General features: G+C 51.7%; 13 protein-coding genes across 13 annotated transcripts; 7 read left to right on the top strand and 6 right to left on the bottom strand.

Annotated features, from left to right (window-relative positions):
* Positions 1 to 332: 332 nt before the first annotated feature.
* CC1G_14158 (hypothetical protein) lies at positions 333 to 1,055 on the top strand (the record flags this gene model as incomplete). The annotated part of the gene is made up of 4 exons (XM_002911579.1): positions 333 to 374; positions 443 to 520; positions 587 to 670; positions 738 to 1,055. 4 exons carry the CDS (start codon positions 333 to 335, stop codon positions 1,053 to 1,055), a joined length of 522 nt encoding a protein of 173 aa, XP_002911625.1.
* Positions 1,056 to 1,378: 323 nt separating this feature from the next.
* On the top strand, positions 1,379 to 2,458 carry CC1G_14157 (MPR1). Its single transcript, XM_002911578.1, has 5 exons — positions 1,379 to 1,406; positions 1,459 to 1,881; positions 1,933 to 1,965; positions 2,016 to 2,167; positions 2,225 to 2,458. The coding sequence occupies exons 2-5, from the start codon at positions 1,480 to 1,482 to the stop codon at positions 2,349 to 2,351; spliced, it is 714 nt and encodes a 237-aa protein (XP_002911624.1). The 5' UTR covers positions 1,379 to 1,406; positions 1,459 to 1,479; the 3' UTR covers positions 2,352 to 2,458.
* Positions 2,459 to 2,526: 68 nt separating this feature from the next.
* Positions 2,527 to 4,432, top strand: CC1G_12093 (glycosyl hydrolase family 16; the record flags this gene model as incomplete). Its single annotated transcript, XM_001830154.2, has 11 exons — positions 2,527 to 2,671; positions 2,761 to 2,851; positions 2,906 to 2,944; positions 3,091 to 3,207; positions 3,267 to 3,393; positions 3,456 to 3,572; positions 3,627 to 3,792; positions 3,848 to 3,988; positions 4,041 to 4,138; positions 4,196 to 4,254; positions 4,396 to 4,432. 11 exons carry the CDS (start codon positions 2,527 to 2,529, stop codon positions 4,430 to 4,432), a joined length of 1,137 nt encoding a protein of 378 aa, XP_001830206.2.
* Positions 4,433 to 4,728: 296 nt separating this feature from the next.
* Positions 4,729 to 6,584, bottom strand: CC1G_12092 (hypothetical protein; the record flags this gene model as incomplete). Its single annotated transcript, XM_001830153.2, has 6 exons — positions 4,729 to 4,982; positions 5,038 to 5,994; positions 6,047 to 6,091; positions 6,146 to 6,229; positions 6,279 to 6,296; positions 6,353 to 6,584. 6 exons carry the CDS (start codon positions 6,582 to 6,584, stop codon positions 4,729 to 4,731), a joined length of 1,590 nt encoding a protein of 529 aa, XP_001830205.2.
* An 827-nt stretch (positions 6,585 to 7,411) lies between these two features.
* On the top strand, positions 7,412 to 8,142 carry CC1G_12091 (mitochondrial import inner membrane translocase subunit TIM22; the record flags this gene model as incomplete). The annotated part of the gene is made up of 4 exons (XM_001830152.2): positions 7,412 to 7,595; positions 7,652 to 7,860; positions 7,920 to 8,080; positions 8,133 to 8,142. 4 exons carry the CDS (start codon positions 7,412 to 7,414, stop codon positions 8,140 to 8,142), a joined length of 564 nt encoding a protein of 187 aa, XP_001830204.2.
* A 362-nt stretch (positions 8,143 to 8,504) lies between these two features.
* On the bottom strand, positions 8,505 to 11,520 carry CC1G_12090 (cyclin binding protein; the record flags this gene model as incomplete). The annotated part of the gene is made up of 5 exons (XM_001830151.1): positions 8,505 to 8,912; positions 8,993 to 9,420; positions 9,475 to 10,560; positions 10,616 to 11,230; positions 11,292 to 11,520. The coding sequence occupies 5 exons, from the start codon at positions 11,518 to 11,520 to the stop codon at positions 8,505 to 8,507; spliced, it is 2,766 nt and encodes a 921-aa protein (XP_001830203.1).
* A 973-nt stretch (positions 11,521 to 12,493) lies between these two features.
* Positions 12,494 to 13,490, top strand: CC1G_12089 (hypothetical protein; the record flags this gene model as incomplete). Its single annotated transcript, XM_001830150.2, has 3 exons — positions 12,494 to 12,650; positions 12,711 to 12,970; positions 13,037 to 13,490. The coding sequence occupies 3 exons, from the start codon at positions 12,494 to 12,496 to the stop codon at positions 13,226 to 13,228; spliced, it is 609 nt and encodes a 202-aa protein (XP_001830202.1). The 3' UTR covers positions 13,229 to 13,490.
* A 209-nt stretch (positions 13,491 to 13,699) lies between these two features.
* Positions 13,700 to 14,747, top strand: CC1G_12088 (hypothetical protein). The gene has a single exon (XM_001830149.2). It carries the CDS (start codon positions 13,716 to 13,718, stop codon positions 14,334 to 14,336), a length of 621 nt encoding a protein of 206 aa, XP_001830201.1. The 5' UTR covers positions 13,700 to 13,715; the 3' UTR covers positions 14,337 to 14,747.
* CC1G_14156 (hypothetical protein) lies at positions 14,402 to 15,751 on the bottom strand (the record flags this gene model as incomplete). Its single annotated transcript, XM_002911577.1, has 1 exon — positions 14,402 to 15,751. The coding sequence occupies one exon, from the start codon at positions 15,749 to 15,751 to the stop codon at positions 14,402 to 14,404; it is 1,350 nt and encodes a 449-aa protein (XP_002911623.1).
* A 718-nt stretch (positions 15,752 to 16,469) lies between these two features.
* On the bottom strand, positions 16,470 to 17,023 carry CC1G_14155 (hypothetical protein). The gene is made up of 2 exons (XM_002911576.1): positions 16,714 to 17,023; positions 16,470 to 16,651 (listed from the first exon to the last, which is right to left on the bottom strand). The coding sequence occupies exons 1-2, from the start codon at positions 17,000 to 17,002 to the stop codon at positions 16,620 to 16,622; spliced, it is 321 nt and encodes a 106-aa protein (XP_002911622.1). The 5' UTR covers positions 17,003 to 17,023; the 3' UTR covers positions 16,470 to 16,619.
* Positions 17,024 to 17,825: 802 nt separating this feature from the next.
* Positions 17,826 to 19,984, top strand: CC1G_12086 (sodium:inorganic phosphate symporter; the record flags this gene model as incomplete). The annotated part of the gene is made up of 9 exons (XM_001830147.2): positions 17,826 to 17,934; positions 17,991 to 18,058; positions 18,088 to 18,247; positions 18,301 to 18,465; positions 18,517 to 18,663; positions 18,716 to 18,865; positions 18,914 to 19,045; positions 19,100 to 19,624; positions 19,680 to 19,984. 9 exons carry the CDS (start codon positions 17,826 to 17,828, stop codon positions 19,982 to 19,984), a joined length of 1,761 nt encoding a protein of 586 aa, XP_001830199.2.
* A 239-nt stretch (positions 19,985 to 20,223) lies between these two features.
* On the bottom strand, positions 20,224 to 21,159 carry CC1G_12085 (hypothetical protein; the record flags this gene model as incomplete). Its single annotated transcript, XM_001830146.1, has 1 exon — positions 20,224 to 21,159. One exon carries the CDS (start codon positions 21,157 to 21,159, stop codon positions 20,224 to 20,226), a length of 936 nt encoding a protein of 311 aa, XP_001830198.1.
* Positions 21,160 to 21,581: 422 nt separating this feature from the next.
* CC1G_14154 (n-acetylglucosamine-6-phosphate deacetylase) lies at positions 21,582 to 23,632 on the bottom strand. Its single transcript, XM_002911575.1, has 10 exons — positions 23,503 to 23,632; positions 23,387 to 23,451; positions 23,198 to 23,329; positions 23,122 to 23,140; positions 22,728 to 23,068; positions 22,293 to 22,676; positions 22,188 to 22,233; positions 22,016 to 22,133; positions 21,869 to 21,964; positions 21,582 to 21,810 (listed from the first exon to the last, which is right to left on the bottom strand). The coding sequence occupies exons 1-8, from the start codon at positions 23,623 to 23,625 to the stop codon at positions 22,128 to 22,130; spliced, it is 1,116 nt and encodes a 371-aa protein (XP_002911621.1). The 5' UTR covers positions 23,626 to 23,632; the 3' UTR covers positions 21,582 to 21,810; positions 21,869 to 21,964; positions 22,016 to 22,127.
* Between the last annotated feature and the right edge of the window lie 1,216 nt (positions 23,633 to 24,848).

Here is a 24,848-nt window from a genome sequence, read left to right as displayed (position 1 = left end):
TCTTTAGAACCTTCTGGCGCATTCGCCTTTCATACTCTTGCTTTCACATGTTGTGCCTCGAGTCTGTCAAACTTGATCTCTCTCCCGTCTTGGAAAAGCCCGCGCAAAGAACTCATGGCCAATGGAGTGCCACTAACCATGAGGTTCGTGCAGTCGGGCTGGATCCCCCCAACGGCCCCTTCTGGACACAATGCGTCATACACGCGGCCTACCACGCTGCTCCAACGAGGCAAAAAGTCTATATTTAAAACCGGAATAGGTAAGAGACAGGCCAGTTGCCATATCCCCTCTACTTCTGTTCTTTCGCGACCCTTGACTATTTCCGCGCTATCATGTACCACGACAGATCCGTCTACATCGTCCAAGAACCCGAGGTACGTCATTAAAACACCAGTTGTCTCAATGAACGAAAGAACTGAACAGATCGCTGTGGCACCTGTAGCAACCTTCTCCAATGTCGGCACACTTCGATGTAGACCTGTGCCAACTGCTACAGACTATGAACTTAAGTGAGAAGCAAGTGAGTTCACAAATCTTACACGCTGTTGTTCATTCATTTCCTGATGTCACTGTTACCTGGAGAAAGCAGTCGGCAGGCGCCTACGGAGTCTCAAGTATTCCCGTAAAGCACACCGAAGACCAATTGATGGACTCGGATCCCCACTACCACGTAAGTAGGAATGCTTTATGAGGTCGCATGTTAGTCGAGATGACCGACCATCGTCTCCCCTTTCAAGTCGGACGCGAGATCGGATTGCTCGGAATCAAGTGCAAATACAGGGCCCGCCGAAACCTATTACGGGTGTGCCTACCTCCAGGCTATTCAGTCGCAGATCGACAACTACCCAACCACCGGAGGAGAATACGTCGAGGCTATATTCACCCATCGCGAGATCTTCGCAGCGCACCCGGTGGCCCATCGCGATTGCGCGAGAGGGTTTAGTGATATTGCGTCTGTGCTGGAGAAGAGGGCTTGGAGGGCGGATCGCGAGGCTGATGTTGAAGCTGTGTCTGCGTTCAGACATGAAGCGTGGATGGTTGCGAATTCATTGTGAGTTTCTTGACCCGTCTAATGTCATTGGGTGGGATCAAAGCTGATGAGACCGTTCTTGGTGCTAGACCATCCGTATTGCCGAGAAGCTCGTAGTGGGGAATGGATATCCCCTGTTCACATATGAATCTTTGCCATAGCCAAAGCCACTGATTATTTCGTGGTTATCTCTGCGTATTGTATGTTTATACCCACTGTCTAATTTACTCCAATCATTTTGCACGCGCTTGATGTGATGTTGCCATCCTGCATCAGCGCTTATCAAACAAATAATGACTCGAGTGACATTATTCTGGGTTCTCGCGATTCTTTCTCTAAAGCCCAATCCTACAACATCATAGCATCGTGGGCTCAGGTAAGGCTCACCGGCACGTACCAGCATGAACACATGTTTCTTACCTTCACAGGAACCGAGTTTGGCCTGAGCTATGTCTGCATACGGAGAGGTCAAGAGGTCACAAGCCAGCGTCGCACCTTTGCCCAGCACCTTCTGGCGAACTTCGCTTGGAGCAGACTCCAAAGGGGCGCCGGAAACAATAGCTGTGCACCATCTCACGCTTCAGATCATAGAAAAATACGATGCCCTATTGGACTATCTGCGAGAGGTTTTTGCTGCGGTCGTTGAAGAGGGAAGAACATATCCACAGGAGGGAGATATCAACGAGAAATCATTCCAGTCCTATTTCTTTGCTGCAGACGTCTTCGTGGGTGTCGCGGTCACTTCCCCATCATCACAGGAACATCAATGTTCAGACGGAGCTCTGACAAGTCATGAAAGCCTTGAGCTCGCTTCCAAGGACTGGAGGGGTTCTGTATCCGGCTTCTACTATGTGAGTCGGTACCCATTTCTTTCAGCGACGATGTTTAAGCAGCAAGTCCAGGTTAAACCCAATTATCCTGGAAGATCTTCACATGTACATCCCTTCCACGGGCGCTGATACCTTCGAACTGACCCAATGCTCAGATCTGTAACGCAGGCTTTGTCGTCCCTCCGGTTATGAGAGGTCGGCGATATGGCAAAGCACTGGCCAAGTCCTACCTTCACTATGCCCCGAAATTAGGGTACAAGGCGAGCGTCTTTAACCTGGTCTACGTGAACAATGTCGCCTCGGTCAGGTAGGCGTATTTATATTGTCACTCAACTTCCACGGGTTGATCTTATCCACGGCATAGAATTTGGGACAGTCTGGGTTTCACCAGAGCGGGGTTAATTCCGGGTGCAGGCCGATTGAAACGTCAAGATGGAGATGGGGAAGAATATGTAGATGCATTGGTTTTCTACAAGAGGTTCTCAAACTAGTACACACATCCACAGGGTATAAATTGTCTACTTAATTAGTAGTCTTGCTTCTTTCAAAGGTCTTGCCAAGACCAAAAGTGGGCGCTGACGGCGTCAATTCAAACAAACCCTTGATCCCCCTTGATCACGGAGCTTCAACCATGACATGTTGACAAGAAGAGCTTGAGCGTTGAACATGGCTGATGACGAGAGCTCGCTGTTTTCCTGCGGCCGGTGCTGTGAACTTGTCTTGGAAGTCGCTCTGGAACCACCACGGGCGCTGTTCAAGTTCTGGTCGAGCCTTTCTTGCTTCACCATCCCCCCAAGATGCGTCGCCATCGGTGCTGCCTGTCCAGACTCTTTACAATCTGGTGTCTTTCATTCAATCTGGACATAACCACAGCGTCTGAAGGGCGCAGCGAACCACTAGAACCGCGGAACGCTTTCTACGATAGGAATAGGGATGGATCTCCGTTTGTCTGGCTGTTGGAAGACACTTACCAAGGAGAGGACTTCCTGAAGTCAGTTCCCAAAACCCAAGCGCTTCGTAGCTGTCTCGACTGAACTCCCTGCAGGAACGTCAATTTCTTCTCCGGTCATCATGATCCCACAAGGTTCGAGCTTCACTTGGTTGACGCTCGTCAATTTCCCGTCTGACCTTCAAGGGCTTCCTATATTCGTTCAGTGGTTGGGTGCGGTAAGCCAAGTCCTTTCTTGTTCGCCATGGGATTGAACTAAATGGCGTGTCTTCCATGTATAGATATGTCGCCCGTGAAGAGGCGTATCAGAATAGACTGGCATATGTCGCCGATAATGGGAACGTCATTCTAAAAGCTGACGATACAAACCAACTGCCCTTCGGCGAGAATCGCACAAGGTATAGGCTTAATCCAGCGTCTCTCGGTATTGGAAGCAGAAGACTCATTCACTCCTCAGTGTCCGGGTCAATACTGTCAAGGATTACAGTGGAGGTCTTTTCATCCTGGACCTAGACCGCGCACCATGGGGTTGCGGGATTTGGCCTGCTTGGTGGTCTACAGCCGTAGGCACTGGTTGGCCTGCGGTAGGTTCAGTTCTCTAAGGGGCACTCCGCGACATCATCCATCTAACGGAAACCTCTTGCAGCTCGGTGAAATAGACATCATCGAAGGCGTCCACGACAATCAGCATAATGAAATGGCATGGCACACGGCCGAAGGATGCCTCTTGGACACCGAGGAGGATTTCACTGGCAATGTCTCCGTGAGTGACTATCTTCCCGGCTCATTGGACCCAGTCTAATTCTCGTTTTTCTAGATCAAACACAACGGCCCGGCAACCAATTGCTGGGCTCATCTTCCCGGAAGCAACAACGTTGGATGCAGCATCACGGAATCGAGCAGGTCATTCTTCGGTCCTTATTTCGAGTCACAGGGAGGAGGCGTTTTTGCGATGAAGTGGGATGAAAATGGGATCGCTATCTGTGCGTTCTCTTTACCTCGTTCCTTCCCTTTGACATTCGCCAATCCATACCACAGGGTCATTCTATAGAGCTGCAATCCCACAGGATATCACAAACGGGACCCCGAATCCGAGTTCGTGGTACAAACCTTCCGCATTGCTGGGCCCCAAAAAATGTGACATTGAGAAGTATTTCCGGAACCATACCATCATTCTCAGTGGGTACAATGTAGTCCTAATGCTGAAGACCTCACTAACGCCCATCTCTAGACATCACCTTTTGCGGGGATTGGGCAGGCAATACATACGAAGCAGCCGGCTGTCCTGGATCGTGTCGCGAACGATTGATGAACCCGGCCAACTTTGTTGTATGTTACGCTCCTGCGGCCAGTGTTGCCCCTCGCTGATTCCGTTTCTATTCACAGAACGCAACTTGGAGCATCAGGTCACTGAAGGTTTACAGGAAGCAGCTCATTCATGCAGAGTTCGTCCGAAACGGAGGGTCCTCGTCCAGCAGGGGAGGGCCTGGCCTGTGGACGATACTGGCTTTGTTGCCTCTCCTGAGCATCGGTTTGCTCGGGTGATGATTATTTTAACGACTGTAACGGCTTCAACGCTTTGTTAGGATCCATGGGGGTGCTGTGAGTGCTCTTGCTGGTTGAGTTACGAAATGTGATTGTACACGGTAGTGGAGAGGCGATATAAAAGCGGTGGCCAGTTAGCCGGGGAGACAATAGTAGGTGGGGTGTCGACGAAGTATCGAGCAGTAATAACAGAGGGGTATGACATACAGTGAATACGATAATAATACAGCGGAGATAAGGTAAAGAGAGAAAGGCGGACACCGAAAAGGCGGATAACTGGCTAGTATGCGAGGCAGCCTGAGGTCAGTCGCGTTGGGCTCGAAGTGAGCTAGAAGGGTGACTCACGTATATGAGGTATACTAACGACGAGCATATTAAGGCCTGTTAACATGAGGGCTAACCATTCTGTCCCAGTGTTGCTGCCAATTCATGGCAACGGCGAGGTACGAACGAGACCTCACGCAGGACTCTTTTTGACAGGGTTTGTCGTCAAAATCTTGCGCTGCTTTCGCGTGGAGGATTTGAGCCCCCATACTGGACCCCGTTGAGATCAGTTCGTGAAGGTCGAATTCCGGGTGGCGATGGTCAGAGGCAGATTCCAGGTGCTCCGAAGCGTCGGGGGCAGGTGCTACAGTGTCATGGTCAGTTGGGTCAAGAATGGGTGGGGTGTACGGATGACGTACTTGTATCCGGTGAAGCGAGGGGATTGGGCGTTATATCCGCCATTTCCGGTGAAGCAAGCTGGCTTATACTGGCGGCGGCGGCGGCCTGAACTTCACGCTTCTGCAACACATCTTGGAAGAAAGCATTCTGCCGGGCCATATTTTCCTTATCCTGGACAAGGTCATCGTTTTGCCTCTTCAACATCTCGTTCTCTTGAACCACTCTGTCATACTGAATCCGGATGTCTTCCTCTTCTTTGGCGATCATCTGGTTTTCCATGGCCGACTTCAGCCATTCCACATTACGAGCGAGGGTGTTCATATGTGGTTCATTGGACACTGGATGGAGCTGTTGGAAGCTCTGCAGGATAGGTTGCAAGGACGAGTTGAGGATCGCGATTTGTTCTTGCACTGCCGACAACTTGGCGAGGATCGCGTTGGGATTGAGATTAGACTGGGAGATGGCACCGAGAACCTCCCTTTGCTGCTGGGCGAGCAAGTTGGTAAGCCCAGCAACTCCCGTCTTGATTTCCTCCACCCCTGCTTTGGCTTCATTGATATTATCGCGGATTTCTCTGCCGACTTGGTTGTTGGTTGATCGCTTCTCACTGGCAACAGGTTTCACTTGGCTAACGCTGCCAATCGACTTGGAGGCGTTGCTCTCGTGGGATGACTGTGAAGGGCCAGAAAGAGTTGCGGGTGCGGAAGGAGGAGGCACAGATGCCTTTGGAGGCGAGGTAGGAAGTACAGGGGCGGAGGTCGGCGGTGTTGGCAGGGGATCTATCGACATCCTTTGAAGTTGGGCAGGGGGCGTAGGTGGTTTCTGAGCAAGTGCGTGAGTAGCTGCATGTTCAGACCGGAAAACGGACGGTGTCTGTGTAGACCGACTTGATGACGCTTGCTGCACAGAGCGGGCGTGCGGCGGGGAAGATCGACTAGCAGCGACATTTGCGGCGGCCTGACTGGGGCGTTGTGAGGCTGCGACAGGTATCAGCAAATACCGACTCGTCTTGGACGAAAGGACACCTACAAGTCGATGGCGCGTGGTTCTTGTCGAGAGGGGGTCGCACTGGCACTAATCATAGCGGAGAGTTAGACATGAGCTGACCGGGGAGGAAATATTGCTAACGAGGTGGGGCTGGGACGCCTGGCTGTTGCAGCACATGTTCTTTGCGAGGAAGGGCTGTCGAGCTCTTGCGGACAGCTATTCGGGCTGGCGAAGTGTCAGTACGTTGAAACAGACATCAGACGGTTTGCAGTACATGCAGAATCCGAGTCGCCTGGAAGATTGTTTCTTTCAGAACCAATGTTTGAGTCAGCCATATAGAAGACCCACCTCGAATTGATTTTTCACTAGAGGAGTGGTCCAATTTAGGTTTCTTGATTCCCTGAGGACGGTTGGGTTTGGCATCCACTTGGTCAATGGGTCTTTTAATGTGACTCGATGTAGACGCAGATGTTGAGCTGTTATTCGAGTTGTCTTTCTCCTTTTTCTTTCGCTTGGCAGAATCGAGGTATTCTTTCGCCTTCGTCGCTGGCCAATCCAATTCCCTGCAAAGATGCTCCATTTCGAAATGGTCTTTATTGCTGCACCGTTGCCTGGTAAGCGTTGCACAGGGAACACAGGCAGTCCGTGACTTTTCTGTATCCAATATACAAAGGGATTTCTCTCTCTGGCAGTGGGTGTTATTACAAGCCTGAAGTTAAATATTAATATGGATGATCGACTGTAGCTGTCGCTGTTGACTACTCACGCGTTGCTCTTTGTTAAACCATCTTTTAAAATCGTCTCGGTCGAGGCGACCCAGGACTTGATGAGCTAGATGCTTGTCTTCTTCAGAGAGAGACATTGTCAGAGGTGAAGGAAGGGCCGTTGCAGAGGATATTTTTAGGATCCGGGAATATGGATTTATGAGGCCCCAACACCTGATCGGCGTCCACAAAGGGCACTCTGACTTGTTTAGTTTCAACAAGTCTCGGAAAGCTGCCCTTTGTCTTGAAGATCCGCAGTATTGGACCCTTTCCCAGTTGGCAGGTGGTCGCAGGGAGCAGAATCTAGGACCACTTTCAAGTAGAAAACAGAAACGCACAGAAGGAAAGAACAGCGCAGAACATTCCAAATCCCAATTGCAAAACCTGCGCGATGCGGCGACCAATCGAGTGGAAGAGGGCTCGAGCGCTAAATGGGTTAACGTGATGGCCAAATACAGGCAAATAGCCGGAGTCGGCGCCCGTTGACAAATTTCGGCAATGGCCACCCGTGAGTTTTGATACCGCGCCTCGTCCTCCGCTCTCCGCATCCACCACTCCAGGCGCCAAAGCCAAAAGCCAAGGCTACAAGCTACAGCCATCTAACCAGGCTTAGTCGCAAAAAGGCCCTGTTGTCCGGGGATTCATGAACCCAAGCACAAGTCACCTCCCAGGAAAGGTGCCAATATGGGCACCAGGCAAGGAACCCCTTCCACCTGGCTGGACTGAGGAAGACCGGCCAATGTGGAATCAGCAGAAGAAGTGGGAACGCTTCGCTGGGATGGCCATGGAGTCATGTGTGGTTAAGACTGTACTTGCTGGTGGTGCTGGTGCGTTTACGACAGTCCTGTTCTCCTCGTACCTCGTCACTCACAGGTATACGTAGGTTTTGGTATTGGTGCTTTCTTCTCTCTCATGTCTGCATCTTTTGCATATGAAGATCCATACCTACGAGCACAAACACAAGCTGCAATGAACACAACACAAAAGGCTGGCCAGATCTTCAAGGAAATGGGGAGGGGCATGTGGACGAGTGGACGTGGCTTTGCCAAAGTCGGCGCGTTGTACGCTGGTATTGAGTGTGTGATCGAGTCGGTACGCGCCCTTTATTTCTTGTTTGTTTCCCTTCTTGACTGAATTCCCTTCGACTATAGTATCGTGCCAAAAACGATATCTACAACTCTGTCGGTGCTGGGTTCCTTGCTGGTGGTGTGTTGGCACGGGGTTCAGGACCAAAAGCAGCAGTCGGTGGTGGTTTGGCATTCGCCGCCTTCTCTGCTGCAATTGACATGTTCCTACGGAAGGAACCTGCCGAGTACGTCCATCCCTCCCATGTCTTGTCTGCACTTGACTGACCAACCGTTCAGCGACGATTAGACGACTTCGACACTCGGCCCCACTTGCACTAGACTCATGTACCACTAACTTATACGACACTCATTCTAGACCCACCGCTACTCTGTATCATATAATCGGAAAAACATCCCCAAAATCCTTAATTCACGGCGCATACTTGGAACAAGAGCAGAACCCTGACATTAACCATTGCTTGCCTATGCTACAAGTAAGAAAGGTATGTAAGTATGTGTGGTAGTACAACAGCGAAACCCTCCATAAAAAGAGGATATTAACGTGATATACTAGTACGCGGAAGATGGAGCAGGAGAAAATACAGAATGGCGAGAGCATACATACAAAACCAAACGTGAAAAGATCGATACAATGCAGCAAAAATGTAATCAGATAGCGTTCGTCCGCGCTCTTACCAGTGGGGTGAAGGAAGTCCCAGATGGCGTATAAGCTGGCGGGGGCTCGCCAAACTCGCTCTCGAAACCAGCAACCAGGCGTTCGAATTGCTGGCTCGTTTCTAACGTTGAAACGTCGCTGGATCCATCATTCAAATGTGCAGGAGGCTCGTGCACAGGCGGGGGTTCATGCTGGTCGCCTTGCGTCGTCGATTCAGAGTTATGATGGTGATGGTGGTGGTGTAACCGGCTCAAGAGGCCGCGGTGGTGGTGTGGGCTGAGACATGTCTGCTCTTCTTTCATTTTCTTGGTCTGGCAAGGGCAGGTGGGATAGATAGGCGCATCATCGTTGAACGTCTCTGAATACCGCGGCAGGGATACCCATTCAGGATTGCATCGACACTGTCGGGGAAGGAGAAGCAACCATTGATCAGCAGGCATTCTTGACAGGTAGCGGATGCTCGGATAATGTCTCGACTTACAGAGAGAATCTGGATCGGTGTTTGCACCACGATATCAAATAGCTTTCTCTTTCCATTCCTGTCGAGGTGAAGATCGTCGCCTCGTTCTACCCTCATAACCACCTTCAATAAATGCGATATGACGATATTCGCGCGTCGGTTCTTGTTCGTGAACCTCATCGTCTCGCAGGAATCGGGTAGTTTCAAGTCTTGGTGGAAGGTCCATGGTCCTGGACCCATCAACATGGATGCGACCTCTGACTCGTCGTCCTCTGGATTGATAAGGGCCTGAAGAGGTGACTTGCGGAGGATGTCTACGTCATCGCTTTCCAGAGGGAGGATATGTGGAGCATTCTTGCCGCCTTCGTGTTTAACGCTCAGCAATTCGAACTGTTGGACGGGATCGTTCCTGGCTACGCGGTGCATACGGGTGTAATAGTCCACACGTTCTACGAGAGACTGTCGTCAGTCCCGGGGAGCTGGATATGCAGTAATTAACCTACCTTCTATATAAACCATCAGTCGATACACCTTGATTTTCGCCAGAGGCAAAAGTGCAAAGCTGACCGGCACTGTGCCGCCAATGTAGAAGCTCTTCCCCGATATCGAAATCAGATACTGAAGTTGATGCTCCCAGTGTCTCTCTACAATGATATTTTCCGTGTCCTCTGTGTCTTCGTCCGTCGGGCAGGTGACAACCGTCACCTCTCTGCTGATCGCCAGTTTCTGCTTCAATACCCCTGGACGGTGAACAGTAGCATTGAGTCTCCAGACAACAGATCCCCAATTGGCGTGCAAAGTGGGTGGTGCGGTGTTGGGGATACTGAAGGAAATGGGATAGGTGTACGTTCCCGCTTTGAATTCCTTCCACCCATTGCCTTCCTCCTTCCGCTGCAGTTTCTCCCGAGGTTGAAGGTCAGTGTCGAATCCTGCTCCGAATATTCGTCCGAGTTCGAGGCTTGGTCGGGGCCGAGATTTCCTGCTGCGTGAAGTGCTGGTTCGTCGGGATGGGCTGACACTGACGACCCCGCCAGCATTGGGAATGAAGAGGGACGGTATATCCCGTCGGTCCATCGTTCGGCCTCGAGGTGCTTGACTGCCGCTTCGTTCGCCGTCTATGGATCTGGTGCGTGAATGTGCGCGATCAAGAGCCTCGGCCTGTGACAGAATTCGCGAGGATGAAGGGGAGCGTACAGCGTTTCTGAGTGCACCCGCCATTGAGGACAGACTGAACCTTGAGCGACTACGTCTACTCCTGCCATCCGCACTCGCAAGACCGGACGCTGACGAGGTTGAGTAGTCAAAGTTTCCGCTGGGAAGGCGGGGTGAACCGTTGCAATTGGCAGAGGTACTGTTGGCAGGTATGCCTTCCCCCGAGGCTCCAGAGAGTGATGGGGAGCTCGAATTGAGACTGAGGTCTGGAGATCGCGGTATTTGACTGGGCCCTGCTTCCGGCAGCGATGAATCCGAATCGTGGAGAGAGCCACGCTGAGAAGGAGGCGGAATGCCTTCATCTTCGGGCACATTATCCATTCCACCACTGGGCACGCGGGAAAGGGAACGGTCAGGTATTGATGGAACAGAATCATCTATGTACGTGCACAACGTCAGTAAACGGCGATTGAGGGGGACGAAATGACTCACCACGCTGAAGGTTTCGCAGACTGGTATTCAGGGATGCTCTGAATTCCTCTAAATCATGAGCGGGATCGTGAGTAGCGGAAGGGCTTCTATCGCGGATTGGGACGAGGTTGACTGAGGATTGGTCGGCAAGAGGAGATGGAACCCAGGCGGGTGAATTCAAGTTCGGGTCGAGGGGGGAATAAGGGGGTATCGGGATATCGTGTGGGTATTCGTCATGATAAGATACATGGTGTCGTTGGAAGAAATGAGAGTCCACGCTGACCCTGCGGTTTCTCGCCAGGAGTGGATTGGGGTGTCGTCGGCGCTCTGTAGGATTGTTGGAATCATGGGCGGCATGGGGTCTTCGTGAGTGGGACGTAACACTATTGGAATGGTTGAGGTCGACATTAGTGGCCGGTACGACATGGTCGTTCTCTGGATGTAAAGGATCGTCGATCTCTTCATCGTCTACGGCATCCCAGTCGTTGTCGAGGTCAAAAGACGATGATATGATTCCTGGACCAACGGATGCCGTTCTTCTTGTCGAGTGAGCCGATTTACTAGCTCGGAAGAACACTGTCGAAGCATGAAATGCACGGTGTTCTTCGCTGACCTCGATGCGTCTTGCACCCGTGCCTGTTAATATATAATTAGGTTAGACTTCCGCATACATGAGAAATGGCCAATATGTACTCACCTTCAGGCCAGGCATTGAGTGCTGTAGCGGTGAGCTCCAGCTCGATGCTCGACACCTTCATCGGTTTGGCAAGCTCGAGCACGAGCAACCCGCGCAACATTGAAGAACCTGGGTCCGCATTTCGCCTGGAACGACCACTGGGATTGTCGGTTCTAAGATAAACAGCCGACTCTGAAAGCCGGATCGAGAGGGATTTCTTTATCGGCTTGAGGGAAGCGCTCCTGGTCATTTGATCGAAGGACAGGCAACGACCCGTCGCTTGGGGGATGGGGTTAGAGAATGGATGGAGAGTTCGAGTAACAGGAAAGTCGGAAAAGCATTGAATGGAATAAGTCACTTGGTTGTCCAAAGCCGGGTCTTTCGCACTAGGTTCTCGAGCGACTCACATTTGATCCACGATATAAATAGACTCCGCAACATATGTTTGCACTGACTAATCGAACTGGTCTAGCCTCTCCTGCACAGCCAATTTCATCCTTGCTCCGATGTTCTTCAGCAATACACACTTTCTTTTTTCCAGTCTTGACTCTATGGCGGCTGTCGACCACTTCGGACGTGTGACTCGGGAGGCATAGGAATGTCACTGTCAGGCTTTTCATAGTCAGTGGCAGCGTCCATTACAACTACTGCGCAGTCAAAGGTCCCCGACTAACGCTTTGGGTGCTCGAAAGGTGAGACCCGAGGACCTGCAATGACTGTCGGCTGCCTCCTGCCCAACTGGAACACAAGCACAAGGCCGCCCTGCTCGATACGAGCCTGATTCTGGTCTAAGCTACATCCAGTACGTTAGGCGCCACACCTCTTTTCTCACCTGTAAACTAACTGCTCGTGTTGACAGATCTTCCTCCGCTAGCCTGTGAATCTCATCCATAGTCCGTCTGTTATTCTCGGAAAATACAGGCGTTATCGCTTTTCATGATATGATGAAATCATGACGGTTTCGTTGATGTCATTCCCCCCAAACTCGACCTGAAAGCATGCGTCGATCCCTCAAGCAAAAGCATATCACCATAGCAAGTACTGTCTTGAATTCATTTTAGCGGCCTTCTGCGACTTCGATTACGTCCACTGCCAATGGTTGTTGGCTTCCTTCGAACAGACTTAAAGTTGGCCGTGGGTAGACATTTTACCACCCGCGTCTTCTTCTCTCTTCTCTTCCTCTTCCTCTTCCTCGACGTTTCCTGTCTTCCCCTGTGGCCGCGATGTTGTCTTTCCTGTACACCCTCTTCTCATTCGCGCTTTTGGTGCACGCGCGGGATATCATCATCACGGTTGGCGGCAACACAACGGAAAACCCAGGCGCAGTGTTCAGTCCTCAGAGTGTCACAGCTGACTTGGGCGACGTCGTGATCTTTAACTGTTGAGTAACCGTTATCTGACTATATGAATATACTTGTTAAACTCACCCTCCACTCTCAGTCACTCAAGGCAACCATACTGCTATCCAAGCGCTTTTCGGGTCCCCCTGCATCCCAGCCCACGAGATCGACTCCACAGTCAATGGATTCAACTCTGGCTTCAGAGACGCTGGAAACTTTAGCGCTATCACTCAACTCTCGGTCCCCATTACCGACCCTAACGCGACCCTCTGGTTCTACGACTACAATACGTGCGCAGAGGGCGGTGTGGGTGGTATCAACGTCAACGAGTCCAGTTGGGAGACATTGGATGGCTTCACGGTGCGTAGACCACGCTTATTCTGCACGTGTGACGAGCCGTGCTAAAAGTAACCTCTTTGCTTCTAGCGCAATGCCATTCGTCTGAACGGAACAGGCGGCGGTGACGCTAGCTCTACCCTGTCCAGGACCTCTCGCCCCACCAGCACTGGTTCCTCGGACGGTTCTGAGCCCACTGAAGAGGAAGGCGCGGCTAGAAGGGCGATGTCCGTTGGTGTCTACGTGGTGGCACCTCTCTTGGCTTTGGCCGCGGTGTTCTAAACGTGCTGCAAAGGAACTTTCATTTCATCAATCATGACTCTTCTGTGACATTCTTTTCTCCGATACCCGTCCTTATATTTAGTCCTTCAGATGCTTGGGTCAATTGTTCGAGACGCGGACTTTGCCCACGTCCCCTGCTTCTCGGGAACCTTGCTGACTATTACCGTTCTACGACATCCTGTCTCAGTTCCTGTACTTTGACTACGTCCTTTCGTCGAGGTTGACTGCCTAATTTTACTCAAAAATTCTTTCGCCCGTTTCAGGCATTGATGGGTTTACAAGCCCCTATCTCTTTCACGCGTCGCGTGTTCCTTGTGTTTTCGGATAAAAAGCGTCGGAACGGTGGAAGCAGTCCGTTGATCTGCCCGCACAGCGACCATATGCTCTCGGAAAATGACTCTGACAGCGGGTCCGTCGCAAGATAAATGTCACCTTTCGTCCTTCTCTTCAACTCATACCTGACCATCGGGTGTTCTAGCTGAAAACCATGTCCTCCGAAACACTCTCACCTGTCTCGGCGCCTACTACCCTCTACTCACCAGATAAACAAATCCGTCTGACACCACCCACATGCGCCGAAGATGAACAAGTATCTGTCCTGCGTTCCGACCCCATAGTCCGACGTTACCTCCGCTTCATGCCCCCCATCACCGTCCCAGAAGTCACTCAACGGCGTCTCACCCGCTCACAAGACCCGCGCATCCTCGACTACAACGTCTTCCTCGGCGATACCACCGAGCTCATCGGCATGACTGGCGTCTTCAACATCGACACCCTCCAGAAATCGTGCGAGGCGGGGATTGTCATGGCTTCCAACGTGCAGGGAAAGGGATTGTCGACCAAGGTGTTCTATACACTTTTGAAGGATGTATTTGAAATGCGGGGGTTTCACCGGGTGACGTTTGAGACGGGGGAGGACAATGCACCTATGAGAGGGTGGCTAGAGAAGGTGGCTGGTGCGAGATTAGAGGGGAAGAGGATAGAGGCTTGGGTTGATAGCGTGAATGGAGGCAGGACGAATGTTTGCAGTTACGCTATCCTGGAGTGGGAATGGAGGGGAAAAGTCAAGGATGCATTAGAGAAAAAGATGGGGATTGTAAGTCATTAATATAAAGGGCTTTATTGAAGTACCGTGTTACAGATAGAAAAAATCGCTTGTCCATGTAATGGTCCTTAAGAAAGTCCAATTGAATCCGGATGGCTCTCGTGCATCATAAGCCACCACGGTTCCCTGAAATTCTCCGTACACAACTCTTCAATATCCAAATGCTCATTCAACAAATCCGACTCTTGCTTCTTCAGAAACTCGACTGTATCCCCATGCGAAAGGAACCTCTTCAACCCAACCCTCATCTCCGCTCTCGCCGAAACAATCTTACACAAGGCCTCCTTCAAATTCATTTGCCTTCGGTCGCTTTTGGCTGTCATCGCTAGAGTTTCGAGTTTAGGCCATAGCGGTGGGTCGGAAGAGAAGGCAGCGGCGAGATGCTTGAGGTGGAATAGAGGTGCTTCGGGAATGAAGAAATGCGTGATGTTGGGGAAGACGAGGCCGAATTTGTGGAGGGAGTGCATATTGTAGGAGTCGAGGGTTAGATATTTGAGGTTCGCAAACTTGCTCTGGCTGGCGAGGAACTGCGGAGAATCGAAGAGGAAGTCGAAGGAAGTGGTCTCGGCTACGAGCCATAGAGACTGTAACCTTGGTGCGTTGATTGTGAGTAGGAGCTTGACGAGTAGACCTGGGAAATGCTCTGTTATTCTGAGAGAGCGAAGGGACTTGAGGGTAATCGAAGGTCTGGCAGTATCATTGGGCCACGCTGTGACGAACGTTTGGGCTTCCAAAGAGAGGTTCTGGAGGTTGACAGATTTCGTGGAGATATCTTTGAAGACATCGTACGTGAACCAGTCTGGTTTCAAGTTGTGCAGATGGAGAGTGACCAGACTTCCGAGGGGAGGGAAGGAATGAATCCCCTCGATCTCCAGGAACTGAAGTGAAGGAGCACCTCCAGTCAAGACGTCGGGGTGCTCCAGGTCTCTTGGGTTGCTGTCCACGTCCGGAGGGAGGTTGTTAATGCGCAGCCTTTCCAGTTCCGGTGCGGCTGAGGCGCTGAGGCTTTTGACGATGGCGCTGGAGGTGGATTCGCGGTACGTGAAGATCAATAGAGTCTTGCATCGTTCAATACACGACTCGAGGAACGCGTTGAGGGACTCGAGGAAGGTGTTTCTCTCCTGGCGGTCCCGTGTCTTGCGATCCCAATCATACAACTCTACGCGCACGTATACCACGGAGGTCGGCGCGGTGCGAGAGAGGTACGCGAGGGCCCTCGGAAGTGTTTTGGGAGAGTGGATGGTGATGTTCGTCCATACTTGACTATCGGCCAGCAGGGTGTTCCTCCAATCGGAACATACATGGCTGAAGATGACCTCGAGTGGAACGAGATGATACGGTCGTCGTTTGGCTTTGGCGAGGTGGAATATCTCAGAGAGGATCTCTGGTGGGAGTGGAATGTTGGAAACTTTGCCCATGATCTATCGTGTGAGGAATCAGCATTTGAAGGCGTGCATGAAGGTGGAATTTAAGACGCACATACATCGTCCGGGAGGTTGGGGAGTTCCGAAAGTAAACCGCAGGTCCAGGTGCCGAGTCCGTAGTCCTCAGCTGGCGCTGCGCCGCACAACCTTGAGAGTTTTAAGTGAACTGCGACGGACGTTCGAGTCAGCATCACGACATGAGGTGATAGAAGCGCAACACGCGAGTCATCGCGTCGGGAGGCGGGCGGCTCTCACCAGCAGTGGCGTCGGTGGCTGTAGCGCTAAGCGGATGGCGCACGGCTTCTGTTCAAGGCGCTCTGGGTTGACCAAAGAGGCGAAATTGGTGGTTGGAGATGGGAAGAAGCGACGGGCTGTCGAAACCAACCTTCAAATGTCTGGAATTGGCGCTCAAAGCGTATCCAAGGCGCAAGTTCTGGTTCACCAATAAATGGTCGACGGAGTTTCAGCTATCCCCGTTAAGGAGGGGCGGGATCCTTCGCACGGTCCCGCCCACACCCCACCGCAGTTCTGAGTCGGGTTTCGGGTCACTTTCACGGTATCATTTTTTGCATGGGAGTCAAGTAAGACTCGAGCATGGATTCAGGACGGAATTTCGGTTTAGGATACAGGTCCCTCAAGTGATATGCATCACGTCGGCGTTGAAGCGCAACACGCCAACGAACACCAACTCATAGGTTCTGTACGATGTCGTCCAGGTGAATTACTGACATTCGTGATTACATCTAAGGCTAGGATATGGTGGTGGTCGTGGATGCTGTGCCGAGGGGGCGTGGCTGGTTCCAGTGTACCCAGCGTGTGGATACGAAGGGAGTTGTGATGAAGATAGCGATGGCTATAACATTTACCGCTTCTTCTTTGCACGTCTGCTGTCGTCTGTACGGAGAGAAATGAAATCTGAGCCAGCAGCACAAAAAGTGGACAGTTCAGCGACGCACCTTTGGTCTTGGCCTTCTTCGGCGCGCCCTTTCCTCTCTTTCTCCTGGAAGTAACATCTTCGATACGCTCCATTTCCTCCTCGTCAACGAGTTCAAGTTCAGGTAGTTGCCGTGCGAGGGCAGAGATGTTGAGTCGTGTAGGGTAGTACATGGTCATAGCTGGACCGCGTAGCTTTTGCTTGAGGTATTTGGCACCAGTCCGGACTCCAGTTGGGTTGTACGTTTGTTGGAAGATGCTACAGCGGAGCTTTGCCAGCGCCGCAAGGCGCGACGGTACGATGGCGCTCATCGTCGTGAGTCGGGTGTGAGCAACGTCCTTGACGCCGGTGACAGCGTACTAACCTCGAAAAGCGAGGTTTCCCCCGGATCAGTCACGGTCCGTTGACCAAAACAAAGTCCAAATATTGGTCAACCCGCCAAGAAGCTTGATGGCAAACGAACGTTCGCGGTGCTCTCTCTTGTACAACCGCTGCTCGCCTGAATTCCGATCCGCCTCCGCTCTCCGAAATTCACGATTCTATGGATACTGCCTGTTTCTATGCTTTTCTGCCTTTCAAAGCATGCGGGTCATGCAGCTTCTGGAAGGCTAACACCGCTCAGAGCCATCGAGCTCATGTCTCTCAGTGGGCATCTTTCTCTCTCGACCATGTCATTTGGTCGTGTGCCACAAACACGCTCTGTTCCTTGATTCATGTGTCAGAAAGGGGCGACGGAATAACAGGCCGAAATACACGCCATCCAATGCCCTGCTCCACATTCGAGCATTCGGAGGTCTTTGACGAATTTGCACTCTCTGGACCTGGCCAGTTGGAGTCTCTTCAAGTTTGATGCGATCCGGTGACACGCCACGCTTGTCTTGGAATGCAATTTGTTGCCTATTGCTTTCCATCTAAAGTAGAGTTGCGGACGCTGCCGAGCATGGGATGTATCATGGCGCTACCCCTGGCGGATACGAACGTTCGAACGTTCGCCTGTAACCCAGCGCCCTTACAACGTTCCTCGACTAGCGGCGGGTATTAAAGCGCGCTCAGAACTGGGAATCAAGAACTCATCGGCCTTTCCCAACTCCTCTCTCCCCCTTCTGCCGTGTTCCCTCCCTGTAGGCGCCCACCATGTCTGGAACCCTTCACCAATGGGACTACCTGTTCGCCATTGGCCTCATCTTCTCTGCTCTCGATGCGTTCATGATCGGAGCAAACGATGTCGCCAACAGTTTTGCGAGTATGCACATTCTTATTGGGCCTCTTTCACTGGATTGACATCCGTTTCTTCGATAGCGTCCGTCTCTTCCAAGTCCCTTACCCTGCGCCAGGCTTGCTTGGCTGCCGCTGTCATGGAATTCCTTGTAAGCTGGCACACGACCACTTTCAAAAGTCTAATGGTTTTATTCACCCGCTTTTTTCTCAGGGCGCGGTTCTGGTCGGTGCTCGTGTGACCAGTACCATTAAGGACGGCATCGTACCTGCCTCCGTTTTCGACAACAATGCTGGTGTACAACTGCTTGGTTTCACCTGTGCCATTGTTGCCTCTGCTTGTACGTTGCCCCTCTGTCGTGTTCTTTGACCGCCGCTGACCCATCCCCCGCAGCATGGTTGTCCCTTGCCACCCGCTTGTCGTGGCCCGTGTCCACCACCTATTCTATCGTCTCCGCCGTCATTGGCGTCGGAATTGCTGCTGATGGCTGGGACGCTCCCCGATGGGGATGGAATAATGGCAAGGGTATTGCCGCCATCTTCTCTGGCCTCGTCATTGGTCAGTTCGATATGCCTAGCTCGTCAACGACATTGCTTGACACTTTTCTAGCGCCCGCTCTCTCTGCCTCCTTCGGCATTGTTCTCTTCCTCTTTGTCAAGTTTGCCGTCCTCCTCCGATCCAATCCAACTCGATGGGGTCTCATCACCTCCCCTATCATCTTCTTCCTTGTCGGTGCTGTCCTGACCATGTCCATCAGTAAGTACATTCACTCACACAGGACCTGCAACGAAAGCTAACCTTCTTTCAGTTTTCAAGGGCTCTCCCAGCTTGGGTCTAAAGAATATGGAGCCTGGCCCTCTCGCCGCTGCCGTCCTCGGAACTGCCTCTGTCGTTGCTCTCCTCTCCATCCTCTTCTGGCTCCCATACGTTCATGCCAAAGTGGTTAAGAAAGATTACAGTATGTTTCTCACATCCTGACGCCGAATCGCTCTGACACCTTGATTAGCCCTTCGCTGGTATCACTTCTTCCTCGGTCCTCTCCTGTGGAAGCGACCCCCTCCTCCCGATGCCGGTTCCGTCTCTGCCGTTCCTGACTACCGCATCCGAGACGTTAACGAGCTCGACGGTCAGCACCAAGGTAAGTTCATCCTCTGGCTCGGTCCTTGTCCAGTGTAGCTAAGTTCCTTTTAAGCCCCTCTCGAAGCTGAAACCGACTCTGAAAAGGCTAGCAACCTGAAGGAAAAGGACATCGACTCTCAAGAACCCACTCGAGAGCAAATTCACCCCAGCGCCCTCGCCGACGAAGTCGAGAAGCACCCGATCGAAGGCGCCTGGGCCGAACCCAAAAACCTCTGGATCATCCTCCGCTACCGTGCCTTCCCCTTCATCAAGAAGTTCCTCACCCACGGAACCTCCGTCGACATTCACGCCCTCCAGCAACAGAAGCAGAACGCTGCTACTGCCAAGCACATTGCCGATGTTCACGCCCGTGCCCGTCAATTCCCCAACGAGACCGAGCACCTCTACTCCTTCATGCAAGTCTTCACCGCCTGCGTTGCCTCATTTGCCCACGGTGCCAACGATGTTTCTAACGCCATTGGTCCCTTCTCCGTCATCTACCACACTTGGAAGACCGGTGAGATGGCCGACAAGACCCCGGTCCCTGTTTGGGCTCTCGCTTTTGGGGGTGCTATGCTCGTTTTGGGTCTTGCTCTTTGTAAGTTTTATTTTCGATTGCCCGACGCGTTCCCTCGCTGACAACGGTCTTTTAGACGGCTACAACATCATGCGTGTCCTCGGTAACCGCATCACCCTACACTCCCCCTCTCGCGGTTTCTCCATGGAACTTTCTGCCTCTATCACTGTCATCCTTGCCTCTCAGTTCGGTATCCCCGTCTCCACCACGATGTGCATCACTGGTGCCACCATTGGCGTCGCGCTTTGCAACGGTGACTTTTGGGCTACCAACTGGCGGGCCATTGGTTGGATCTATATTGGATGGATCGCTACTGTCCCTATTGTCTCCACTCTTAGCGGGTGCTTGATGGGTATTCTCCTCAACGCTCCTCACTTCTAAACGTCCCAGGTTGGCCTTTATACCACTTACCGCATAGCAGATTCTCTTCGACTTCTATCACCTCTGTACTCTACTATTTAAATTAGACCCTGTAAAAACGTGTACGCGTAGTTTTTAATTCACGGCTACAATCATTACTGTAACAGGCATTACATGGGATATTATACAGGGATTTAAGGGGCTCCTAAAATTGTATCAAATCTACCATGAGCTCTACAAGGACAAAGATTCTAACTCTACTACGAGTAAACTGTTTTGACTCCATACTCTTTCCAGAACTCGCTCGCCATGCCACCATCAATCGGCCTGAAGTCCTTCCATCCCGTAGCCCACTCTCCGTACTTCCCTTCAACTAGCACCAACCGCTTATCCTGTCTCGCGACTTCCTCCAACATCTCCCAAATGTTCGACTCTCTGACCGGCTCCGGCTTCCAAGTGTCATTCCCCTCTATGACTGACACAATCAGCACCTTCAAAGAAGGGAATTCGCCTCCCTGCAGGATACTCTGTACGTCGTCGACGAAGATAAGATCGTTCTCCTGGTTCGCGTTTGCCCGGCGCGAGAGCTGGAGATATGCGAGTTGAGGCGGATTGCCGAATTCCTCCAATGCATCCGCAGGTCGCTTCCATCCAAACTCTGCAGGCTCCGCCAGCCGCAGATGTGTCAATTTATCCCAAAGCGATTTCAACTTTCCTTGGAACTGGCCAATGTCCGCTTCCATGTACCGCGTGGTGATTTCAATGAGGTTGGGGTGCCAATGAAAGTCGGCCATGGCCTCGGGCTCGAGGATGGGTATTTCCAGCGTATGAATCTGCGTGCATTCTGCGATTATACCCCGTATTTCCTTGCTAAGGTTTAAATACGCTGAATCGGATTGCCAAGTAATAACGAGCTTCTTCACGTAGCTCAAGACTTGCTGGTTGGAGCGGGCTGTGCGGTGGAAGAGGCGGATGGAGTGGGCAGAATCCAGGACTACGACTCTGTAAAGGATGTCGTTGACGTAGTTGTGGATGGTTTTGGAGAGGGCCGAGAGGTCGCTGGGTTTACTGCCTAGAAGGGCGAGCTCGAAGATCTTGGTTATCAACTCTGAAGGGAGTTCGAATAGCAAGCTGGAGCGAGCGTGGCTGGCAGGCTTTAGGAGCGCTCGCTCGTTGGGAGCGTCGTGGACCGTCATGGTCGTCAGTAAAACCATGTCGCTGGGCGGGGGGCGTGAGTTGGAAAGAAAATGTCTGTCAGGCTTTTTTTGTACGTCTAGGCTTTATGTAAATCTTGATAGCACCGATCGAGATAGGGAACTAGTCGGACATGAGGTATGGTTTAGGATTGCGGGGCCTATCCTCCTCAAAGTCATTATTGTCATTATTGAGGTGGCCGGGGTTCCACAGTCGGAATGGATGCAAGTAGTTGGGAAAGATCATACCTGGACGGGCTAATGATGATGCCGCTGCAGAATGCAAGAGTGACAAATGAGGAGAAGCACCAAACTTCGACCCTCAAGTGGCTCGGATCAATTGCTGAACAAAACCTATATTTAACCTTTGCAGGCGTCATGCCTGGGCTGCAGAGCTGACTGACATTGGTTGGTTAACATTATCTTGACAGGAAATCCCGACGATGAATTCGTGGGGCGGACAGGATAAGCGAGGCCGTACAGCTGTGGAACGGAGGTGCTCCCCGAAGCATCTACGCCTATTCTTACGCTTTGGTCCAGATCTCCTTTCCTCGAACCCAGGTGCTTCGCAAATGTCCCTGTTTATCAAGTACGACAAGGTCTGCATGCGCTCCTGGTCGGAGGGTTCCCTTGATGCTTTCTATACCGAGGCATCTAAGCATGGGTGCACGTTTAGCACTCGCTAATTTAGGGTTCACAACGTTGTACGCACTTAGCAGGGTTGTAGGTGGCACATTTGATTGCCTCCCCCAAGGAGCAGCCGGTGAATCGAGCAAAGTTTCGGACGCATTTGTCAAGGGTGACGACACTGTAAGGGGGAGTCAACGAGATGTCACGGGAGCTTGCGAAGGGACATTACCTTCCAGCTAATGTGTCCGTTCCCTCCAAATATAGACGCTCTCCTTCCTTGACAAATCGCTTTCCGTCGCGCCACTCGTGGACCCCGTCCTTTAGATTGGGGTCCAGAATCTTCATGGCTATACGCATTTCGGTTAGAGGAAGAAGGGTTTTGGCAGAAGCTAACGGCGCACCATCGGTGACCAGAATGCATCCATCGAGATGAGCAGAGTAAGCGAGCTGAGTATACATCAGTCTACGACGCGCTCTAGGGTGCGTGACAGGAAAGGACGACTTACCCTGACGGAGTTCGGGTGGCAATGAATTCCATCAACGATGATGCCATAGTATGGCCTTGCGAAGTCCACTCGTTGTGAGGTCCCCTGTCCGGACTAGTACCACTTGCATTCGAGCTTGCGCTGGCAGAATGATTGAAGGAGCCATTGAAGCCGTTAGAAGACGTCGGTGAGGTAGCTCCCCGTTCCAATTGGATAGTATGAGCAGGGTCGCAAGTTACATAGGCCAGCGCTGTCGGCCCAGACGCATCACAGTGAGGGGAAGCACCTAAGAGACCGATTATAGATGGATCCCGATGGTGGAATTGAGGCATAGCATTGAAAAGGTGCGTAATGAGGTTGGCACCCTTGCGGACAGCAGCCATGGCCACTTCCGTTCGCGCATTACTTGAAGAACGTTAGCAAATCAGGTTCGCCGCTACCGACGACTCGACTTACCTATGACCAATCGAAAACACGATCCCTCGATTCCTGAGAGTAGGAATCGCATCCAAAACTCCAGGCACTTCTGGAGCAGCGGTAATCATCCGGATACCGATGTCCTGGCCTTCATTCATCACCCAATCCTCCTTTTCAATCAGGTTCTCTGGCCCATAAACGTCTTCGAACGATTTGAACCCATCCGGTGCGAACCGAAGGAACGGGGGCGCATGGGCACCCCGTTTGGTAAATTCCAAGAAGGGGCCTTCAGCATGCCATCCCAGCAAGGTCGCTGAACCGGGGGCTGAAAAGGGGCGTAACAAACCAAGCAACTTCGGGTATAATGCCTTTTCTTGGGTCTGCGGGATACGTCAGTTGTACTTCTCGTAACAGAGCAAAGATGAGTGCATACAATGATCGTTGGCAACAAACTGCATCGGTTTCGTTGTCAATAATTACCCTAGGTGAAGAGGATAGGTGGTGCTTACGAAGTCACCCCAGTTTCAACTATTTTCTCTGCGACCGTCTTGAGTCCTTGACGGTAGGCATTATCGTCGTTCTCGTAGACGGAGAAATCAAACCCGTAAGCTCCATTGATCTGGATATCTAGAAGACCAGGGCTGGAGGTGTTTCGCTGAGCGACGGGAAACATGAGCAGTGCAACAGCCCATATTCACCTCAAGATGTTACCATCCAAGTCGATGGTACGATCAGGCCTCAACTTTCGCTCAAAGAATGTTTTCTTCACGGTGCGTCAGTTCTATTCAGCCACGAATGCAATAAAGCGACGTACATTGGGATCTACAATCAAGCCATTCATCTCGTCGATCCAAAGATCTTTCTTGGCTAGGCTCCCGTCCTCTTGAGCCAGGAAGCAGTTCGTGAAGCAAACGAGTCCGTTGGTCAATACCGTCATGATGGTGGTTAGCGGTCAAGAGTCAACCAGCAGGCGTCGAGTCGAGGAGATTGTGAAATATGGGAAGCAGAAACTCGGATCTACCAGGGGCCATGGGCTAGCAGCAGCGAAAACCTCCTGCATACCCATTAATGGTACTAACACATGGGTTCTTGCATGCCTCGATTCCCCAGGCAGAGGTCAAGAGACCATTCCATGCGTTCGTGTGAAGGGTCAAACGTTCGAAATTAGTATTCAGAAGCCTTCTTGCGAGAGTTGGTCTACAGCGGCATGATATAGCGTACCGAAAGCCGTCCATACCGTTGCCAGTTTCGTAGACTTGAGCCAGCGAAGGGGGAGAAGAAGGAAGAGAAGAAGCCCCTATTGACGTGGCGGTGATTTTGATTATCGCTTCACATCACGTGGGAGATGGGGACGCGTCGTGGCGCGTGATTTTGGCGGATGCCAGCTGACATCCGCGCTGGCGCGCGTCAAAAATGAAATTTCCGACTCGGTTCTCTCTTTCCGCCTTCTGTGCATCGTTGCAGTACGAGCGGATAGTCAGGGTTGTAGCTGGATTGTGCTCCGCGGAAAGAGGAGATGGGCGCTGCGAAAAGGACGAGATAAGTTACCCCAGGTATATTGTGCCTCCCAGAAAGAGTAAACAGATACCCTCGCGATGACATGTCCGTGGAGATCTTCGCTGCAGGCTGAGAAGTGAATAGGATAACACACCACAGAGATTCTGACGACCCCCTTTCCTTTCCAAGGCACCCCTAACGTGCCTGTTCTCTCTGACGAAAGAATGTCGTCTTCAACCCACCAGTTGTCCGAAACTTCCGGCGACGGTCTGTTTCCCATATCTTATCTATCCAAGCCACCACGATGACATCCATCAGTATTGCAAAAGACGGGGTGTCTGACCCGCCGTTCCACCTCCACAAATCCGAATTAACCCTTTGGAGCCTTGCACTCGAGGCGGAAGCAAAATAATCTACCGCGCCTTCCGAGTGATCTAGGCCAGCATCTCCAAGCACTAGGCACGGTGAATTGGTTCAACAAAGGGATTGCAGGGTCCTCTGTCTATTCGACCTCTTGGGTGGACCAATGAAGGACTTCAAATCCAACGCTTGTAACTGGTCTACGCCTGAACAACGTTCAAACCAGTCTGGCTTCGTACGCCGCATAATCTGGCTTATGCGTCTCCGCACCGGACCACTGTGCCCATTAATGTTGCAACTCAA

The sequence above is a fragment of the Coprinopsis cinerea genome, assembly GCF_000182895.1.
Source record: "Coprinopsis cinerea okayama7#130 chromosome 3 map unlocalized cont3.3, whole genome shotgun sequence".
NCBI classification, from domain to species: Eukaryota; Fungi; Basidiomycota; class Agaricomycetes; order Agaricales; family Psathyrellaceae; genus Coprinopsis; species Coprinopsis cinerea.
This window is presented reverse-complemented; position numbering and strand designations above follow the sequence as displayed.

Coding starts and splice junctions, on each gene's coding strand:
- CC1G_14155 (XM_002911576.1), bottom strand. CDS start 17,002: ATGAGCGCCATCGTACCGTCGCGCCTTGCGGCGCTGGCAAAGCTCCGC. Junction 16,652..16,713: donor GAAGAAGGCCAAGACCAAAG/GTGCGTCGCTGA, acceptor CTCTCCGTACAG/ACGACAGCAGACGTGCAAAG.
- CC1G_12088 (XM_001830149.2), top strand. CDS start 13,716: ATGTCCTCCGAAACACTCTCACCTGTCTCGGCGCCTACTACCCTCTAC.
- CC1G_14157 (XM_002911578.1), top strand. CDS start 1,480: ATGTCTGCATACGGAGAGGTCAAGAGGTCACAAGCCAGCGTCGCACCT. Junction 1,966..2,015: donor ATCCTGGAAGATCTTCACAT/GTACATCCCTTC, acceptor CCCAATGCTCAG/ATCTGTAACGCAGGCTTTGT. Junction 2,168..2,224: donor AACAATGTCGCCTCGGTCAG/GTAGGCGTATTT, acceptor TCCACGGCATAG/AATTTGGGACAGTCTGGGTT.
- CC1G_14154 (XM_002911575.1), bottom strand. CDS start 23,625: ATGACGGTATTGACCAACGGACTCGTTTGCTTCACGAACTGCTTCCTG. Junction 23,452..23,502: donor GCTTGATTGTAGATCCCAAT/GTACGTCGCTTT, acceptor CGCACCGTGAAG/AAAACATTCTTTGAGCGAAA. Junction 22,677..22,727: donor GTGTTTTCGATTGGTCATAG/GTAAGTCGAGTC, acceptor ACGTTCTTCAAG/TAATGCGCGAACGGAAGTGG.